Below are 18,278 nucleotides of genomic sequence, written 5' to 3'. Positions count from 1 at the left end.
ACCCCCACCCCACGTGGGCTCTGAGCTCCCTCCCGCTCTCAGTTCTCTGGCTCCTTGCACAAAAGCGTGCCTCCAGAGCTCAAAAATGCCCAAGTCACAACGGGCAATTCTCCGGGTTTCGGACCCCGGCACGTACCCAGGAATAAACTGTGAGCAGATCCAGCTGTCTGCTCGGGTGGCATTTATCGAGCACCCGCTCCATTTGGCGTGCCAAATGGGTTTGTGAGACCCAAACGTAGACTCTCTCCATGTCCAAGCACAGAGCTCTGAGGCTGCCCCTTCCTGCCACACGGGTCCCCTCTCTCATCGTGTCTCAGAGGGCAGATGTCCCTGTGCCTGCGCTCAGCTCTCCTCGGCCCCCTGGCCCCTCACCGTGCGCCCACAACCAGCCGCTCAGGGACACCCCGGGGCCGGTGCAGGGTGGGAGCTGGCATCTGTGGGCACCTCTCACGTGAGGACGCGGATCCAGGGCTGCGGACTGATGTTGGGTGGCCCCGGCTTTTCGGGCGCTCCTTCGAATGCCTGCCTCTGCCTCCCTGAGACCCCAGACAGCTGCTCCTCGGTGACCTCTGTTCCCAGGGAGCAGCACCTCCCGTCCTGCCCATTTCCGCTCTCCCACAGGAAGCTCTGCCCCACCACGTCCTCCGCACGCACGTCCCGTCTTTCTTTCCCCGTGGAAGCTGCGCCTGTCCTGTTCGTCGCCTGCAGCAGAATCTCCCCAGCTGCCTGAGCGCTCAGTCGCCGCGGCACTTGTGTTTTTGCATTTTTTCTTTTTTTAATTTTTGAGTAAGCTCTACACCCAGCGTGGGGCTCGAACTCAACCCTGAGGTCAAGAGTCACCTATGCTACCGACTGAGCCAGCCAGGTGCCCCTCACCGTGGCATTTTTAAAACAGATTCTCAGGTCCCCTCCCTGACCCTCAGAATCAGAACCTCCAGCGGAGGAGCCCGTGTCCGCACCCCGTGTCCCCAGATTGAGCAAGTTCTGCATCCACTAAGGTAAAGAAGGGATTTCCAGCCCTGGGGAGGGGAGATGCCCCAACCAGGACCAGCTGAATGCTGTCATACCGCCTCCACAAGGAGGCATCCCTGGGCCAATTGTCATCTTGAGCCCAGGCTGCTGATGAGGCTGCGTGGGTGGCTTTGGGACTTAGGCCCGAGAGCCTTGAGGAGCTCTCTAGGGGCCAGGGGAGGAGGGACTGGGCATAGGAGCTCCCTCCTCCTGGAAGCAGAGAGGGTTCAGGGCAAGAATCGTGTTTCTTCAGGTTAGCCTGGCCAGGAGGCGGCAGGAAGCGAAGACACTGATTTCTGTGATGTGGATGGCAGGGGTTCAGGACATCCTATTCTCCGGAATCCTCAGAGGCCCAGATCCTGGTCCAGGGCTTCAGGGGGTGAGGAGCGTCCTGCCTCTGCAGCGAGGCCCAAAGGCTGGGCTCCGGTCCCCAGGCCCCTCCTCTCATCGACAAAAGGATGTTGGTCCCTGAGAGGCGTACTTAGGAGACTGTAACCTGAGTGTCATGAATGGAAAAGTCAATGCTTTTGGTGATGCACTGAGATCCACGGAAAGGCCTGCATCTGTTTCAAGGGCTTGGGCATGCTCATGAATAGTAACTGCCATCGTGAAAGCTAGAGAAAGGCATCTTGGGGCGCCTGGGTGGCTCAGTCCCTTGAGGGTCTGACCAAAGTGTCTGACTGTTGATTTTGGCTCAGGTCATGATCCCAGGGTCGTGGGATCGAGCCCCACTCTGCGCTGAGTGTGGCAATTTTCTCTCTCTCTCTCTCTCTCTCTCTCTCCTTCTGCCCCACTCCCACACTCATGCTCTCTCTCTCAAAAAAAAAAAAAGTGTCTTGACTCAAGTGTGGATTCTGCACACTTCCCCACTCTGTTCTGGGGAGCAAGCATTTGTCATTGGCCACAGAGGCCCCAGTTCTATCTTCTCTGCCCCAGCTGCCATCAGACTGATCTCTTTGGGGGTCCTGGAGGATTCTGGTTGAGGGGAAGCATTTCGGGGACTGCAGTCTAGAGAAAGACATTCACGACCCTCTGGGGACCATCCAGTAATTTGGTCGCTCGTTCAAGTAGTTTTTAGGGAGCACCTGCTCTGTGCCAGGTCCCGTATGAGGCTCGAGGGACAGAAGAGGTGGGACCCTGCTCCTTCTCCTCTGTCTCTCTTTAAATTACATGTATTTCTTGATGATAGAAGGAACACATATTCGCTGGAGAAAAATCAGAAGATCAAGAAAAGCTTATAACAGGCATTCCAAATATCGAAAGAAAATGAAGAAAATAAAACCGCTCCCCCTTCTCGCTGTGCTGACAGCCCCTCGTAACATCTCAGGGTCCAAATTCCTTCCCGTCTTTTCTAGAAAGCTCTGGTCACTTGTGCAACTCTTCCTAGCAAGTGTATTTTCTTCTCCGTGTGTAGGTAGTGCAAACAAATGGCACCAACATGTGCCACAACGGGAAGTGACCGTCATTAACTTTCAGGGAGGACGTCCTTACCTGTCTGGTCCGCACTTTTGAGTGTCAGCTCATATGTTAAATCTAAAAAGGAAAGCATATGCGTTAATTGTGTATGGTTACAGTAGCTCTCAAAGCCTTCATCGGCTCTGAAAATGCAGAACCAACCTCCACGATCACCCCGCGCGTCCTGCCCAGACAGAGCAGGGCTCGGCAGCATCGGGGCAGGCGTGAGAAGGCAGAAACTGTCCTTCCTCGCACTCAGAGGAAACCCGCCTTCCCGAAAACACACGCCAGCGGCCACAAGGAGCAAGCAGCCTGCTCTGTACGTGACGCTTCGGGGATCGGTTCCAAACTGCACTGTCCGTTCCAACCACCGCATCTGAATCTTCTAAGCCCCCAGTATGCCGAGAGATGGCTTTGCAGCTTTACACCGGGTGCCTGTCCATTAGGCAGAGAGGGTGAGCTAATAAGGCACCGGCGTGCGCTCTGGCGATGGCAGGCTTGCCCACGTCAGAGGGGAGCCAGAGCCCCCTCCTCACCCTGCCCCCGAGTGGGCCTGGAACAGCTTCCGAGCCGGCCGCCGTTGAGACGGGCCGGATCACAGGTCCCCGCTCTGCCCTGCCGCGGAGGGGGTGCGGGGCCCCCGGTACCTGTGCAGTGTTGCTGCAGCCGCCTGATCTCGGCGTGCAGCCCCTTGAGGGTGCCGGCATGCTCCCGCTGGAGGAACAGGAGGTTCTTCTGGGCGCTGTGCAGCTGGTTCTCCAGGTTTGTGGCTGCCATGCTGACATCCGGGTGACCTGTGGGAGACACAGACGCCGGCGGCCCTCCCTGACGCTGAGGGTTGCAGGGAGCAGGCCGGAAGAGGACGCTGCCCGCTGACCGCCCCCCTTGGCACCGGGGGCTCACAGGCAGCATGAGGCCCAGCTCTAGAAGGGGGGCATCAAACCCCGGGCCCCCTGATTCCAAATCCTGGTCTTTCCACACGCCACCTGTACTTCCACAGACTGTGACCAGGACAGCCAGATCGGCAAAGATTTCCCTGATGAGCTAGGCACCCACAGCTGCCTCATGGGAAGCCGGGCGCCTGGGCACCGGGGGCAACATTTCCTCAAGATGGCATCGAGCGCTGGCCAAAGCAAGCGAGGGGTGGGAGGAAGAGGCAGGGGGAATTCCAGCGGAAGCCTCTGGATTTCACAGAGCTGAGAGGAACCCCGGGTCTTTCTTTGGGAAAAGGGCCACGTGGCGGCTGTGGGAATCTGGAGTCTGTCCCCAAACCCTGCCTCCCTGCCCGCGGTGGCTTTTCAGTCCTCAATCGTCAGCTGCTCACACAGGGCCTCAGATTCTTGGACTTTGTCGTAACTCAAGAAATGCGGTGAAGTCTATCGGTCTTTCTGGAAAAGCTACCGAAGAAATTCAAGATGGCTTGCATAACACTGAAAAACGCAAAGGACAAAAGGTGGGTAATTAACTTATAAATTGTTCTTGTAAATACACAGCCTCAGAGCACAGTTTCCTCATCTGCTTTGCCAAAGTTCCTCCCAGAGGAGACGCCACTTCTCAGATGGCTTCCAGTTTGTGGACAGACGGCTCTGGAGAAGACCACACACCCAGGCACTGTCGCCACGTTGGGTGACACCAATCGCTGTGCCTTGTAAGGTCAGTGACATATTTACACCCCAGCTCTGGAGCTAAGAAAAGCTCATGACTGGAACTCGACCCATGTCCTCACCGCACGGAAAAGCTTCCCTCCATCCCCCCGGCGACCGGCTTCGCTCCAGAGGAAAGGTAAGAAGGAAATCATGTGGCAGGCGAGCCCGAGAAAGGGAAGGTAAAGGAGGAAGGACGAAGGGAGCCAGGTACGGAGCAACAAAAGGACACTCCGGGCAGGACAGGGGCACAGCGCAGCGCCCGGCCGCAGGGTCAGCTGTGGACGTGGGAGATGCTGGTGGCGACTGAAAAACGCAGAACCCGTATTTTCGGGGCTTGCCGATGAAGACAAAGAGCGACTTAAAGTTGATCCAGAACTCGCGGGCCTAGGGTGGTAAGAGAGCAGCTCGAGGCACGGTCGTGCCGCTCAGCAGGACTCTCGCCCTCCGGCACCTGCCGTGCAATCTGAGTCCATCCCGAGGGCACGGAGCCTGGCGCAGGGGCACCCCACGTGCCACGCCTTCGAGTAGGGCTGTGGCGCCAGGGGAGCCTTCAGGCTGAGCAGCCTTTGATTCCAGGGGCTTCCCGCTTAGATGCTTAACTTCACGGGCACGTCTTGCTCAAAGAAAATGGGAAACATGAAAATTTCAAAAACGGTTTTGTCCAGCATCGAAATGTGCCCGTTCACAGTCTCATCGCCTCGTGAATCAGCAGCTTTGAGTTGTACTTACTGATCTGTAATTCATTAGTTCACCGTGGCAAGTGCAGGAATGAGAAGGTGCCCTTGAAGCTCCCATTGCCGTGGGCAGACCGTCTCGGGAGGAAGACGCACCAGGCGAACGGGAAGATGCGGGTATGTAACGCGTGGAGCCGGCAAGGGAGCTGTGGCCGCTCCGTCCGGGGCCCCGAGAGCGGGGGGACAGGGTCATCGACCCCACGGCGCCTCACCTGACGGGCGCTCTCCCCTTCTCCGTTGCTGGATACACACCAACAGTGCGGGCCCCCTCGGGCCCGAGGCGGCGAGTCGCGTCTCCAAATGGTATCCAAGCTACTAAATTATTTTCTATCGGCTCAAAAGGATAACAACATCACTGACTTCCGGAGGACAAAGAATCGCTGTAGCTTAAACAAAAAGCGATGCTTTAACTTTCTCATCCTTAGCTCTTGTGACACGTGATCACGGTCGTGACCTAATCCTTCCAGTAAACGGGCAAGAATGAAGCTACAGAAGCATCCCGGTTAGGCCACGGAGACACAGCTGAGAGACGTGGCTAATCTGGAAGAAGAAAAGAAGGTGGTCCCTCGAGGCTTAGTTCAGAATCTCTAAGACACTCTGGGGTCAGAGACACGAAGGAGCGTTCGTGACTCCCCCCTGGAGGGGTCGGCATGATGGCTGACGGGAAAGCTGCAGGGCGTCTGTGCCATGAATAATGCATCCTGCCTGAGTAAAGGCATTCACCCCGTCTTGATGATGTGTCAACCAGTAACGGAGGGCGACATTCAGAGAGCATGGCTTGCACAACGCTGCACTTTGTGTGTCAAAAGGGCACACGCTGTAAAGTGTGGGCTCTCTGTACCGCAGCTTTTTGTCTTGAGGCAAAATCCCATTTTGTTTCTAAGCGTCGCTGGGAGCGGTCAGCGGTTTCGCAGTTATCGGCTTGGCCGAAGGCGGGGCGGCCTGGACGCTGGCCTCCGAGATGGGGCGCCAAGGGACCGGCACTCGAGGGCCCGGCCACAGCGGCGGCGAGAGGGCAAGGCCCACGCCGGTGGTGTGCACGGCTCCGCCAGAGGAACTCCAGAAGTGGTGGGAACAGGCGCTGAAGGCGGAAGAAGGTCTGCCGAATAGGCTGCTTTGACCGTGATCTGGAGCTTAAGCCACACGCGCATTTTGTTCCCCCGGTAAAGTCATTAGGCACTAAATGTCTGTTAATGTGCTATTCACTCTATCGGTTTGGAAAATTAATGCTTGACAAAGGCTTGCTCTTCCAAACTCCGGAGAGGTGGGTTTTGGAGACCCGGCCGAGACCGCCTCCCGCAGCGGGGAGGGACGCTGACACCATCTCCTGGTGAGAACGTGCTTTTAATGAAGGTCCTTGGAGAGACGTGGGCCCCGACCTCACCGAGGCTGCTCTGTGGCAGCAGGAGGACAAATGGCCCGTCAGTAGCTCGTGTCCAATTCTCATCCTAATTCAAGGGTGATGTTCCTTCTTCGCTTTCAGGGCGTTAAGGCTTAAATGGTGGCACGATCATTTTATTTACGGGCCATCTCCAGTTGTACCAGCACCAAGTGCTCTCCTGTCACTTATTGTCGTTTGTTCTCGCCAGGCCCCCCGAGGAAAAACGTGAATATCGCACCAAGGGAAAACATAAACCAGAAAAGGCCGCATCTGAGCCTCGCAGCCTCTCTGGGCCCTCAGGCTCCCCGGGCCAGAATCCCGAAGGCTGCCGTGGGTCTCAGTCCCGTGCACACGTGGAATGCCCACGCCACACCCGGTGCCCTGACACGGAGGGCACAGGCGCGGTGCCTCGCGGTGGCCTCTGCACGGGGGGTGTGCACCAGACACCGGCGCACCACTGCTCCCCGGGGCAGGGCCCACAGGCTCTCCGTGCTCCAGGTGGGACGGCCGGAGGGCGCTGCTGCCCTTTCAGTCCGGCAGAAAAGACTCGGCGGCAAAGCTTCCCGGGAAGCTGGCTGAGGGCAGGGCACCGTGCGCCTAGCCAGAGCCCTGTGAAGCAGCTAAGCTGGTCTGAGGAGAAAGAACAAGGTACCCGTGGCGTCACGTGTGTCCCGGTCCTGGGGGTCCAGGCGGGTGCCCACTCTGAGAGCCAGGGCCACGCTCCCTCTCCGCCTCCGGGCCGGCTCCGCAACGAGGCCGGGGGTGGTCAGAAAGCCACGCCTCAGGTGTTACGGTGGGGAGGGACCACAGCCAGACTTGCTCTCGCCCCTTTTAAACACATACGCTTTCCGTACCGTCCCTAAGTGCATCCACAAACAGAGCTCTGACCGCCTGGCATCCTTGCAATGCTCCTGGGATCCAGTCCACACCCGCCCCGCTCCCAGAGGCCCTGCCTGCTCGGCCTGCCCCTCCCCGGGCTCGCCCCACACCGGTCACCTCGGGGCTCCATCGACACCGCTGTCCGTTCTGGAGCCCCATCTGCCGCACCCCTCCCCCAACACAGGGCCTTCCCGCACCTGGCTCCCTCCTGGCTCCCTCCGTCTGGAATGCTCTTGGCAAACCACCTCCCATCCTCTTGCCTAATGAGCTTCCACTTTTCCTTCACATCTGAACTCCTGCATCACAGACGGGCTTCGGATAATTTTACACTGCTTCCTAATGTTGCTGAGTGGAGATCTCGACAAGAATTACATTGCATTAATCAAAGAGCACTGCGGCAGCATTGATTTGAACATGACCTCATCCCATAATTTCTTGACATGCCAGAAGCAGTATTTTAAAGTGTCCCTGTACCACATTTCTTAGACTAAAAGCAATGGGGTATCTTTGATAGGAAAGGGTCCCACCATTTAAAAATGGGAAATTTCTTTGTTCCTGGCAATCACAGACTTATCTTTTCACAAAGCCTGTGGAAATAGGGTAATAATTTTAGAATCCGAAAAAATAGCACACTAGCACTCACGTGGTAGCTGTGAATTAGTTATAAGAAGCTATTTTAGACTCTAGTCATGAATAAGTTATAACCCATTCACGTTAGGTCCTCTCACACTGCCAGCGATGAGAACAGCTCCAGTCCATCCTGACGCCGTCTCTGCGTGCCTCTGGCGTGGCCTGTGGCCTGTGGCCTGTGACTCAACAGGAGCCGCCCAGCCCTGAGCAGACCGCAGTACCCCAGTGTTCTGTGACAAGGACCTATGTGGCCTTCTCCTGGGGACTTCATGTGCCCCCCTCCTGCATGTCCTACAGCACAGGCACTGCCATAGAGACAACGGAGGTTGGCCAGGGGCAAAGGCAGCAAGTGTAGACATCAAATGTAAGAGGAGAGGAAATGATTTCTAACAGGGAGGTGGTTTTCCAAGCAGATTCATGGACTCAAAATGTTGAGGGTGGAAAAAACCTTCAAGATCAGCTAGCTATTCCAACTCCTCTTTATTTCAAGATTAAGAAACTGAGGCCCAAAGATTTGCATAACACAGTGGAATAAACAAGACCAGAACCGACAAGCTCCTGAGGGGTCAGTGTTTGGGTTTAAATCTAAACCCTATCTCGTCACCTAAATCACCACAGTATCTAACTCATAGGGTTGTTTTAAGAGCAAAATGCCATCACTGGGGCGCCTGGGTGACTCAGTCGGTTAAGCACCCGACTTCGGCCCAGGTCATGATTTCACAGTCTGTGAGTTCGAGCCCCGTGTCGGCCTCTGTGCTGACAGCTCAGAGCCTGGAGCCTGCTTCGGATTCTGTGTCTCCTCCTCTCTCTGCCCCTCCCCTGCTCATGCTCTCTCTCTCTTAATAATAAATAAACGTTAAAAAAATTAAAAAAATTGGGGTGCCTGGGTGGCTCAGTCAGTTGAGCGTCTGATTTTGGCTCAGGTCATGATCTTGTGGTCCATGAGTTCGAGCCCCGCGTCGGGCTCTGTGCTGACAGCTCGGACCTGGAGCCTGCTTCAGATTCTGTGTCTCCCTTTCTCTGATCCTCCCCTGTTCATGCTCTGTCTCTGTCTCAAAAATAAACAAACATTAAAAAAAAATTAACAGCAAAATGCCATCACTTACAGTGTGCGGGTACAGTAAGTGCTCAATAGATGTTAGATATATTTATATAGTATATAAATGCTATATATTATGTAAATACTGGCTGATAATTACATAAAAATACTTCCAAACTGTTTACTGAGTCCTACCTGTGAGGTATTTCCAGAACATCATCTAAGTATGGAAATGAGCTAGCAAATAAATTCTAGTTACTTCCAAAGAGAGAAACATAAAAGCAAACAGAAACATTTTCTGGCCTTTATCTTCCATATGCACTGGAGAGAAGCATTCAGGGCAGCGAATAAAGAGTTAGGCAGAGCAAGGCACCCTCGGGGACGTAAAGCCTACTTCTTACTTTGAAACAATCTAAAGTGCTCTAGGAAAAGCTAAAAAAAGGTCCAAGGCTAATTAGGCCATCAACTCTCAATCCAAAATACCTGCTTTTAGGAAAGGAAACTTACCATCTCTGAAAATGAACACTGACATTATTATCAATTCACAACAGTCCAGGATTAAAAAAAACGTTTTAAGTTGTAGGGCCTATTTCTACTTGTGCATGTATTTAGGAAATTCAACTAGTAAATTATTTGAGAATCCCCAAGAATTAGGGCACCTAGAAAAAGGACATCATCGAGGGTGTGTAAGCATTCAACAACCACCCCAGAAACATTTTGGGAAAGAGAATGAACACCATTACAAAGTGGAAGCAAAACAATATGTTGAAAGCAAAAGGCGCAATTATTTTAAGTGACAGAAAATCTTTATTAATCATTCTTAAAGAACTGTGTGTGTGTGCGTGTGTGTGTGTGTTTGCGCGCGCGCGCGCGCACGCGTGCGTGTGGCTAATAAAACAAGTGTGGTTAGGAGCTAAGCACAGGGGTCAGAATCTTGGGTTCCAATTCTGGCTTGGCCACAGCAACCAGGCTGTTTCCTCCTATGACATGGAGAGAGCAGTAGCACCTACAGGGCACAGGGATTGGGAGGAGAACATGAGGCAGTTCAGATAAAACACCGAGCAACAGGTGTGCTATACTGTGGTAAAGCAGTAATGGAACTAATTCTGGACTCATCCAAATGTGCAAACTGTGGGTGGAGATGGTGTTTTTGGGTCCTGTCTCTAGCTGGGTAGGTAGAACATCTTTTTAAAATGAGTATGTCTTGGGGCGCCTGGGTGGCTCGGTCGGTTAAGCGTCCGGCTTCGGCTCAGGTCATGATCCCACGGTCCGTGAGTTTGAGCCCCGCATCGGGCTCTGTGCTGACCGCTCAGAGCCTGGAGCCTGTTTCAGATTCTGTGTCTCCCTCTCTCTCTGCCCCTCCCCTGTTCATGCTCTGTCTGTCTCAAATAAATGTTAAAAAAAAATTTTTTTTAAATGAGTATGTCTCTAAAAGAGGAAAACTCCTGTAGCAACAAACAAAAAAAGCATCTTTTTTTTGGTAAGATAACCACCTCACAAAGTAATCTGAGTATCTGCTGATAAGAGGTTAGTATGGTATAGGTAAACTATGCAATTATCAGAAATGATAGTTTGGATAATATTTATTGACAAGGAAATATTCTAGGAGAGGTTAGGTCAAAAAATATATTAGATGTTATATATATATTTTTGGACATATAACTAAGGACAAAATCCACAAGAGATATACAACAAAATGTTAAAAGCGTTTCTCTCTAAAGAGTGGATTATGGATAATCTTTAAAAATTCTATTGCGATACTCCCTAAAGCTTCTTTAATGATGAACATATACTGGTTTGTTGTCGGAAAAAAATCATAAAGAGATCTCTCTTCAAGAAGCTGATCTCTGACTGCCCACTGACAAAGCCGTATCCCGTGTTTCAGTTATTTTGTTCCAGGGCAGTCTTGAGTTGCTGGAATTGTGGTTCATTTACCAGAACCAAGAATAATTAATGGGAAGGCAGTTTTTCCAAAAGCAACAACTCAGTGTCCCCAGGACAGGCAGAAAATGATCATGATGAGCACTTGAGGACCTCCCCACCCCCACGCATTATACATTCCTGTGCTTCTCTGACATTATCCATCACAAAACACAAGGCCCATCAACAATTCTTGAGACACTGACAGCCATTTCCTCCTGAAAGCATACGCAGTCCAACATTAAAGTTGTAATAGATGTGATTAGAGAGATCGGCAATTAGACACGGGAATGTGATACGCGGCTATCTGGGAAGTCTGCAGTCACTAGGGGCCTACATGATGGATTTATTAACCAAGTTTCTCTGCAGTCTGATTAGCTCCTACTTTAAGAGTTTCTGTTTGGTTTCTATTTAAAAACCACACCAGGTGGCTGTATACTGGTAGGGGCTCGGCCCTTCCATTTGAAAACATCTCAGGAAGAAGCGCGTCCGTGTTGCAGATTGTCACAGTGTCTCTAAGCGGGCAGAGCAGGCCAAACTGGGCAAATGAGTGAGCTCCACGGTCTGGAGTGGCGTGGCCCCGGAGCGCTTGCGGGATGCCCAGGGCGCTCCCAGAACACTGGGCAACTTAATAGCCACAATGCCCACACCCTGTGGCAGACCCTACCTCAGGAGGCGGGCACACCAGTACCTTCATCTACTGGCTGGGAGGGGTCACCGTCTGGGCAGAATGCCAGCACAGACTCAGCTCAGCACTTTCTACTTCAAAGAGAAAGGTCTTAGAAGTTGCCTCTAGGGAAGAGACGGCCAAGTGACTGATGGGTCTGTGATGGCTCAGCTCAGCCCTTCCTGTGCTCCCTACGTCCTCCTCCTGTCCCTGCACAGCATCAAGGATGACTGCCCTCTGGGGACCACCCGATAGCCTCACTTCATAACCTACAGTTGTGAAAATGTTCACAACTCCATAGCAATGCCACTTGCAAACTTCTAAGAAGTTGTCATCTGCAAAGATGGTCCTGGGTCAACAATTTAGGGAACTAAAACCTCACAGCTTCCCACGCACACAGTTCTACCCATCTTTCCTTTAAAGAGAAGGGAAATAAACAGATCATTTCTGATGGTGGTGCTTCCATTTCTACGCTGACTACAGATTTTAATGGTTTACTGATAGATAGCCCAAAAGATGTAGTGACCCAAATGCCGAACTGTCTTTTCACAATAATGAAACGGGAGACGCTCCTAAAATGTTAGTACTTGATGATCACGATCTAAATTGTATTTCCGAGGCTGAGAAGAGGTGTTCACTTGCTTTAAAAATATCTCTCCATATGGTTTGCCAAACAGATGAACCATTTCAACTGATTTAACTGATGGGGCTTCCTCTATCCATCTTGCGAACCTGCCTAATTATAGTGTAGGTCCCAGGGAAAGAAAGGTATTATTAACTGAAGCTCTATACACTTTAATTTAGCCAAGCTCTTCCTTTATTGCTTACAAAAGGTAAAAGTCAATTGTTTCATTAGTGCTAATAGAACATATTTAGCTGAACCCTTATGAGGCATCTGGGAAGATTATCACTTACAAAAAAAAGAGATCTTATCCTCATGATACAGGTGGAAGAACTCTGCCCAGTTCCAGTGACGTCATCTCCGACAGCTTCACAATTTAGTGCAGCAACCAAGCAAAAATGAATCACCTCCTCTGACTTGCCCTTCTACAAAATGGGCCCACACTAATTATTTCAGAAGAGTGTAAACAGGGAAAACATTAAGGATCTTTGGAATTATTAAAATAGTCTATCAATAGTCAATTCAGTAACTAAAGTCACCACGGCTGGGCATTTAATTTTAGTGATTACGTATCCTCTGATGAACACTAATAAAATATTTGTTTTTATTGGACACTTATGTCTATGGAATAACATAGCAAGAGTGCCAACAATGTTATTTATTTATTTACTTATTTAATGTTTATCTATTGAAAGAGAGAGAGAGAGAGAGAGAGAGAGAGGGAGAGGGAGGGAGGGAGGGAACAAGTGGGGGAGGGGCAGAGAGAAAGAGGGAGAGACTGAATCTCAAGCAAGCTCCTCGCTGTCAGCACAGAGCCCTATGCGGGGCTCAACCTCATGAACCACAAGATCATGACCTGAGCCGATGTCGGTGGCTTAACCGACTGAGGCACACAGGTGCCCTCCAATAATCTTAAAAGAAGATAAATCTGGTCTTTTAAGAAGGCATTTACCTAGATCTTCATTTCCGACAGCCTTTTTTGGATGGCGTCAGCACGTCCACCTATGGCTGCACCACCCTTTGATTCTCCATCCCGTGATCTGACAGTGCTGACGTAAGATCATTCAGTTCTTTAAAAGTTTCCTTTCCGAGAGCTTTCTGCGCTGTGCAGAATAAATGAGGCATGTCTACTGGTGGCATTTCAGGCTGACTCCCATAAAGTTCTTCCTGCTCACAATGAGCCTTTGTTATGTCAGGGCACGAGACAATTTCCAGAATCCCATACTCCACTTCTTTAGCAAACTGTGCATTAGCTTCCGGAGAGGAGGAAAATTCCTCGCACGGCATCGCTCCCTTAAGAAGGCGTGTCACTTAAACGAACAGCGCTGAGATCCAGATGAAGCTGGGAGGGTGGAGGGCACTGCCCGGCGCGCAGGTGCTGTGCGAGCCATTTTAGGGCTCATCTTTGCAACCAAATTTGGATCATACTAGATAGACAGGCCGTCAGTTCGTTAACCCAGTGGGAATAAAGGAGAACAAATCGAAGTAAAATAAGAGGTAGGGCAGCTGTCTTTCAGAGATTAGCTATCAGCGGCGGGAGGAGAGCACAAGAAACTGGGGACAGTAAACATCACTGTGTCTTCTAAGGATTTTTCCAAGAATGGGATGCAGTTAAGTATTTTCTTGTTCTTACTGACCTTTACCTTTTAAAGGTCCCGATTCTTCATCTGTACCTCTGTCACTATTTCCATTTGCACAACTGTCTTTTGCTGTTCTTTTCCTCTTGTGCTTGACCCCTTGCTCCCACAATGGGGTTAACTCAATCCTTGGTTCATGACACGCTCTTTCAGGGCCCACTTTTATTTAGATACTTTTAATAATCAGCACCCGATGTGGGATGTGGCCACATCCTTGGGAATTGGCGGTTCACAATACCCAGATTTTCCATCTGATGCCCCAAATTCTTAGACTGGGCGTCTTCTGGTTGCTCTGATTCTGGTCAAGTCTGTTGGCCAGTTGGGAGCCTGAGTCGTTTTTCCTTCTGCTTTGCATCGCGGGCAGGACGGCTGCCTCCAGGCATGCAGGCAGCCGCTTTTCTTGCTGGCCCGGGGGTGGGGTGTGAAGCAGCTTCCGTGTCAGTGAGACAGCAGCTACGCGCAGGCCCCACGATGCTCTTCAGCGGGCTCTGCCCTGTTGTTCCAGGGTTTGGCCATCGCGGTACACGGTGTGCTGATGGTGACGGTGTCGGATGATCACCTGTTCTGCCTCTGCCCTGACACAGCCTCTGGGTCAGTCCAAGCCATCTGGGCAAGAAAATACTCCAAGACGTTTTCTCGTCACGAGAAGCTGAAAATCATCCATAAAAGTGGTAATTATGGCTATGGTATACGTTGTGTCGATGCACCAGGCTCACAGGTAATCATTTCATTATTGAAACTATCGCGCAAGGTAGGTATGATCGTGACCATTTTTTAAGGAACTAAAGCTCAGAGGAGTGAGACACTTGCCTAAATTTGCAAGCATTCGGTGCATGAGCTAAATGCCCATTTATTTCCAAGGGGCCTTGGGCCTTCCTGTTCTCCCCCAATACCCGCGTGTGGCGTTCGGAACTAGGAGGTCTCGTGGCAGCTCTGGGAGAAGGTATGAGTCCCGGCTGTTCGCCGTGCGCCATGGAGCACGCCATCCAAGTGGCCGTTACAGAACGGAGCAGGGACGGGGGTGGTGATGACAGCTGCTGCCCTGCTAACGCGCCAGGCGCTGGGCACCTGTGACGAGGCCAGCTGTGCTGAGTGCCATCCATGCCTCGCCTCCTCAAACCCCCACAACAGCTCTGCGGGGTGGGCACTTCCCATCTTCCCACTCTGTGTGCGTGGAAATGGGCGCAGACAGCTCAGACGGTCTGCTCTATGGAGATCACACCAGCCTGGTATCTTCCTGCTGCTTTGTAGCTCCCTCTTTCCTCTCCAAGGAAGGAGAAGCTGTGCTAATATAGGGCTACATTTTTAGACAGAAAAGACCTAGCCGTTGGCTCATAATTTCTTTTAGCTGAATCTAATAGCGTTCGGCGACAAGATATTACCACGGCGTAACCTGCTCTACTGACCAGTGGACAGACGAGCCCCAGTCATCTATGAGCCCCGGCTACACAGCGGGGTGGAGATTAACCCCCAGGCGCTGGATCCAGGTGGCCGCGGTATGAGTCCTAGTCCCGTTATGCATTAACTACGCAATTTTAGACAAGTTACGTATGGCTCCCTGTGCCTCAGTCTCCTTAATTGCAAAACAGGAAAGCAGTACCTGCTCTGTCAGGGTTGCCACGAAAACAGTCCCTCCGGTGAGGTGCTATCCAACAGAACTTACTGCAATAACGGAAGCAGTCCATTCGCTGCTGTCCAGTAGTCACTGGCCACACTGAGCCCTTGGAGGGTAGTTGGTATGTCTGGGAAACGTATCTTTTCCCTTTTATTTTTTTAGTTTGAATTTAATTCAAATTTCAGGGCACCTGGGTGGCTCAGTTGGCTAAGCGTCCGCCTTCAGCTCAGGTCACGATCTCACGGTTTGTGGGTTCGAGCCTTGCGTCGGGCTCTGTGCTGACAGCTTGGAGCCTGGAGCCTGCTTGGGATTCTGTGTCTCCCTCTGTTTCTGCCCCTCCCCCGCTCATGCTGTCTCTCTCTCTCTCTCTCTCTCTCTCTCTCTCTCTCAAAAATAAATGAACATTAAAAATTTTTTGAATTAATTCAAATTTAAATAGCCACATAATGGCTGGGGTGACCCTACCGGTCAGCAGAGACATAAAGCAATTAGCAGCACACCTAGAACTGGGTGCTGGTTCCCACTCTTACTACAATACTCAGAATCACCCAGACAGGTGTCCTGGGCTCCCACACGCACCATTATGGGGTCTGCGGGGCCTATTCTCGCTTTGCACTGCAAGAATGACCTAACAGTTTAATCCCAACTGCTATCATCATCACACCGCCCCATCTTACGTCTTGCTAGCATTTATCTTTCTTATATTACCAGAATGCAAACCGCACAGACACAAGCGCCGCTCTGTTCCATAAAGAGTGCCTCCCTCTAACCATCCGAGCCGGCCCTTTGAGAAAGGGTTCCCTACAGTGGGAGTCAGTGGTGCTCTCACCCAATCTCTGGTCTGACACCCTCCCGTTAGGGTAGCGTGTTTTGTACTGGTGAGGTGAGAGGGTGTGGAAATATTTCTCCGACTGGCATGGGAATAAGGCAAAGGAAGGAAGGCTGGCTGGTTCATGCATGCCTTTGGGGAGTCTCTCTAATAAAAGACCAAAAACACGATCAAGCCACATAAAAATGAAATAAACTTTAATTTCAGTGGCAGGGACAGTGTGGGCTTGTTCAGGATATTCCATGGAGTCTGTGACCTACGGGATCTTGTCGGGGCAGCTTACCTACACGTGGAAACGTCATTTCTGTTACGGGCCAGCCACGGCAATCCCTGGTGCTGACGCCAGCACAGCATCGAACTCAGATGTGGCTGTGCTGCGTGCAAACCAAGGGCTCGGTCCACACCCGAGGCGCTTTCCAGTGGAGTCCGAAACTTAGAGATCAGGAAATGCTCACGCCACGTTTGGACGAGGCTCTTCCTGGTCCGCAACGAAATGAGGAAAACGTGGACAATGCAGCAGGTTTTCTGTAAAGCTGACTTTATTCCGTGCACGGGACAATTCTTCATTCTCCTTGTCCCATTTCCCAATTCGAAAGTGCACTGTTACACGATTCTAAAAGCCTGAGAACCACTCGAGTCACCAAGAGGTTCCAGTGAGCGCCAGGAGCTGACCCATCATCATCGTTTTGTTTTTTATCTTTGGAAGCTGACAACGCCTATCAGAACGGGCCGAGCAACCCGTCCTCCTTTCAACTATGTGCCTGGTGGTCCTACATCAAGCCAGCGTGTGCTCTAAGTGCCCACTGTGCCCTCAGTCTCAGGCCTGCCGCTGTCGGGGTGTGAGACTCAGCCGCTAAAGCACAAAGAAAACAAAGTCTAAAGGACTCCTCACAAGGTATATGCCGAGTACAGCAAGTACGACGACCAGGGGAAGGGTAACCCAGGGAGGTGCACCTGCCGTGGCGTCTAGAGCTCTTTTTTTACCCGCCTGTCTCCCACACGAGGCCGTACCAATCCCGGGGAGGCCGGGTCCCGGTCACCCGAGCACTCCCGGTGCTGTCCACACTGCCAGGCATGCGGAGGCGCCCGGTGAGCGCTGAGAGGAGAAGGGCTGCAGGGGCAGAGAAAGTTTGGTTTTGAGGAGGCAGCCACGAGGGCTGAGCCTTAAAGAGGGGCTGGGTTCACACAGAAGGGGGCATTTCTGGTGACGTGAGTATGGAGTTTTAGTCAGGAGTGACAGTGAGGCCACGTCAGACATGGAAGGAACGTTCTGGGGAGTGGTGGAAAATAAGGTTAGGTAGAAAAGCCAGGGCCAGATTTTAGTTGCTTATCAAAAGCCTCTCAGAAAATTGGAAATTAAAGAGAAAGAAAATGGGGGGGGGGCACTGAGATTTTAGCCAATAGAGGCAAAACCTGTACTAAAGAGGGTTTAGTCCAGTGGGGCTGTTGCAGGATTGTGAAGGCAAGAGCCCTGACAGCACGCCCTCCCGCTCTGGGGAAACGGCATCACACAGAAGCACCTGCACGGAGCGTTCGTGCCTCGCTATGCCCTTTATACACACTCTCAGAAGTAGACATGATTATCCTCATCTTCCACGCTAACAAGCTTCGACGAGTTCAAGAAGTTTCTTACACTCATAGCTAGCCAGCGGCAGGGCTGGGCTTCACCCCCGGCCCGGCCGACTCCGACTCCAAGGCCACTCCCTGAGCCGTGGACGCCGCTGCTCTGCCCAGATGAAGGCAGGGATGCACGAAGGCTTCAAAGCGCATGCCCTGCAGACGCACATCACTTGCCCTGTTAGTTCACTTGTCCATTTGTCCAAAGGCCTCTTCTGCCCTGTTCTTCCCCATATTTTAAGTTTTAAGCTTCTCAGGTCTATTCTTTTTTTTGGGGGGGGGGTGCTAACTAGAACTCCAATGCTTACTCTTGAGGATGCTGCTCATGAAAAAAAAAATCTCAGAAGAAGAGAAAATGTTTTTCACAATAAATGTTCTTCCTAAAGCTGCACTTCCTAAAGCAGACACTTCTCAGTGCCTGGGTTAAGAAGCTAGCTGGGTTAAAGAACCACAACCTTATTCTGCCCTTCTATCTGGAAATGCCTACTTCTGTTTCACTACCAAGCAAGTATTTTAAGACAACTGGACTTTAGAGAAGGTTGCTAATTCACTTAAAATGTAACTTTTCATTTCTAAAACTTTGCTTTTCTAATTGG

The 18,278-nt window shown here is 51.5% G+C and overlaps 1 protein-coding gene and 1 long non-coding RNA gene across 4 annotated transcripts in view; one reads left to right on the top strand and one right to left on the bottom strand.

Moving 5' to 3' along the window:
- Positions 1-18,278, bottom strand: part of CCDC92 (coiled-coil domain containing 92) — a 29,715-nt gene that overhangs the window by 1,605 nt on the left and 9,832 nt on the right. Inside the window, exons 1-3 of one of the 3 annotated variants that reach the window (XM_060612085.3) lie at positions 12,937-13,239; positions 3,114-3,260; positions 2,503-2,544 (exon numbers count right to left, since the gene is read on the bottom strand). In XM_060612085.3, coding sequence (XP_060468068.1) covers positions 2,503-2,544; positions 3,114-3,243 — 172 coding nt within the window. In that variant the 5' untranslated portion in view covers positions 3,244-3,260; positions 12,937-13,239. Of the gene's footprint in view, positions 1-2,502; positions 2,545-3,113; positions 3,261-3,790; positions 5,683-12,936; positions 13,240-18,278 lie in introns of those variants that run through there. The other 2 variants (XM_078435920.2, XM_060612084.3) reach the window with 2 other exon arrangements.
- On the top strand, positions 13,237-15,505 carry LOC132665277 (uncharacterized). The gene is made up of 4 exons (XR_009604052.3): positions 13,237-13,481; positions 14,127-15,117; positions 15,211-15,258; positions 15,422-15,505. It is a non-coding gene; the product is annotated as an uncharacterized LOC132665277 (long non-coding RNA).

The sequence above is a fragment of the Panthera onca genome, chromosome D3 (genome assembly GCF_046562875.1).
Source record: "Panthera onca isolate mPanOnc1 chromosome D3, mPanOnc1 haplotype 2, whole genome shotgun sequence".
Lineage (NCBI taxonomy): Eukaryota > Metazoa > Chordata > Mammalia > Carnivora > Felidae > Panthera > Panthera onca.
Note: the sequence above shows the minus strand (reverse complement) of the source record. Positions and strands in the feature narration are given on the sequence as shown.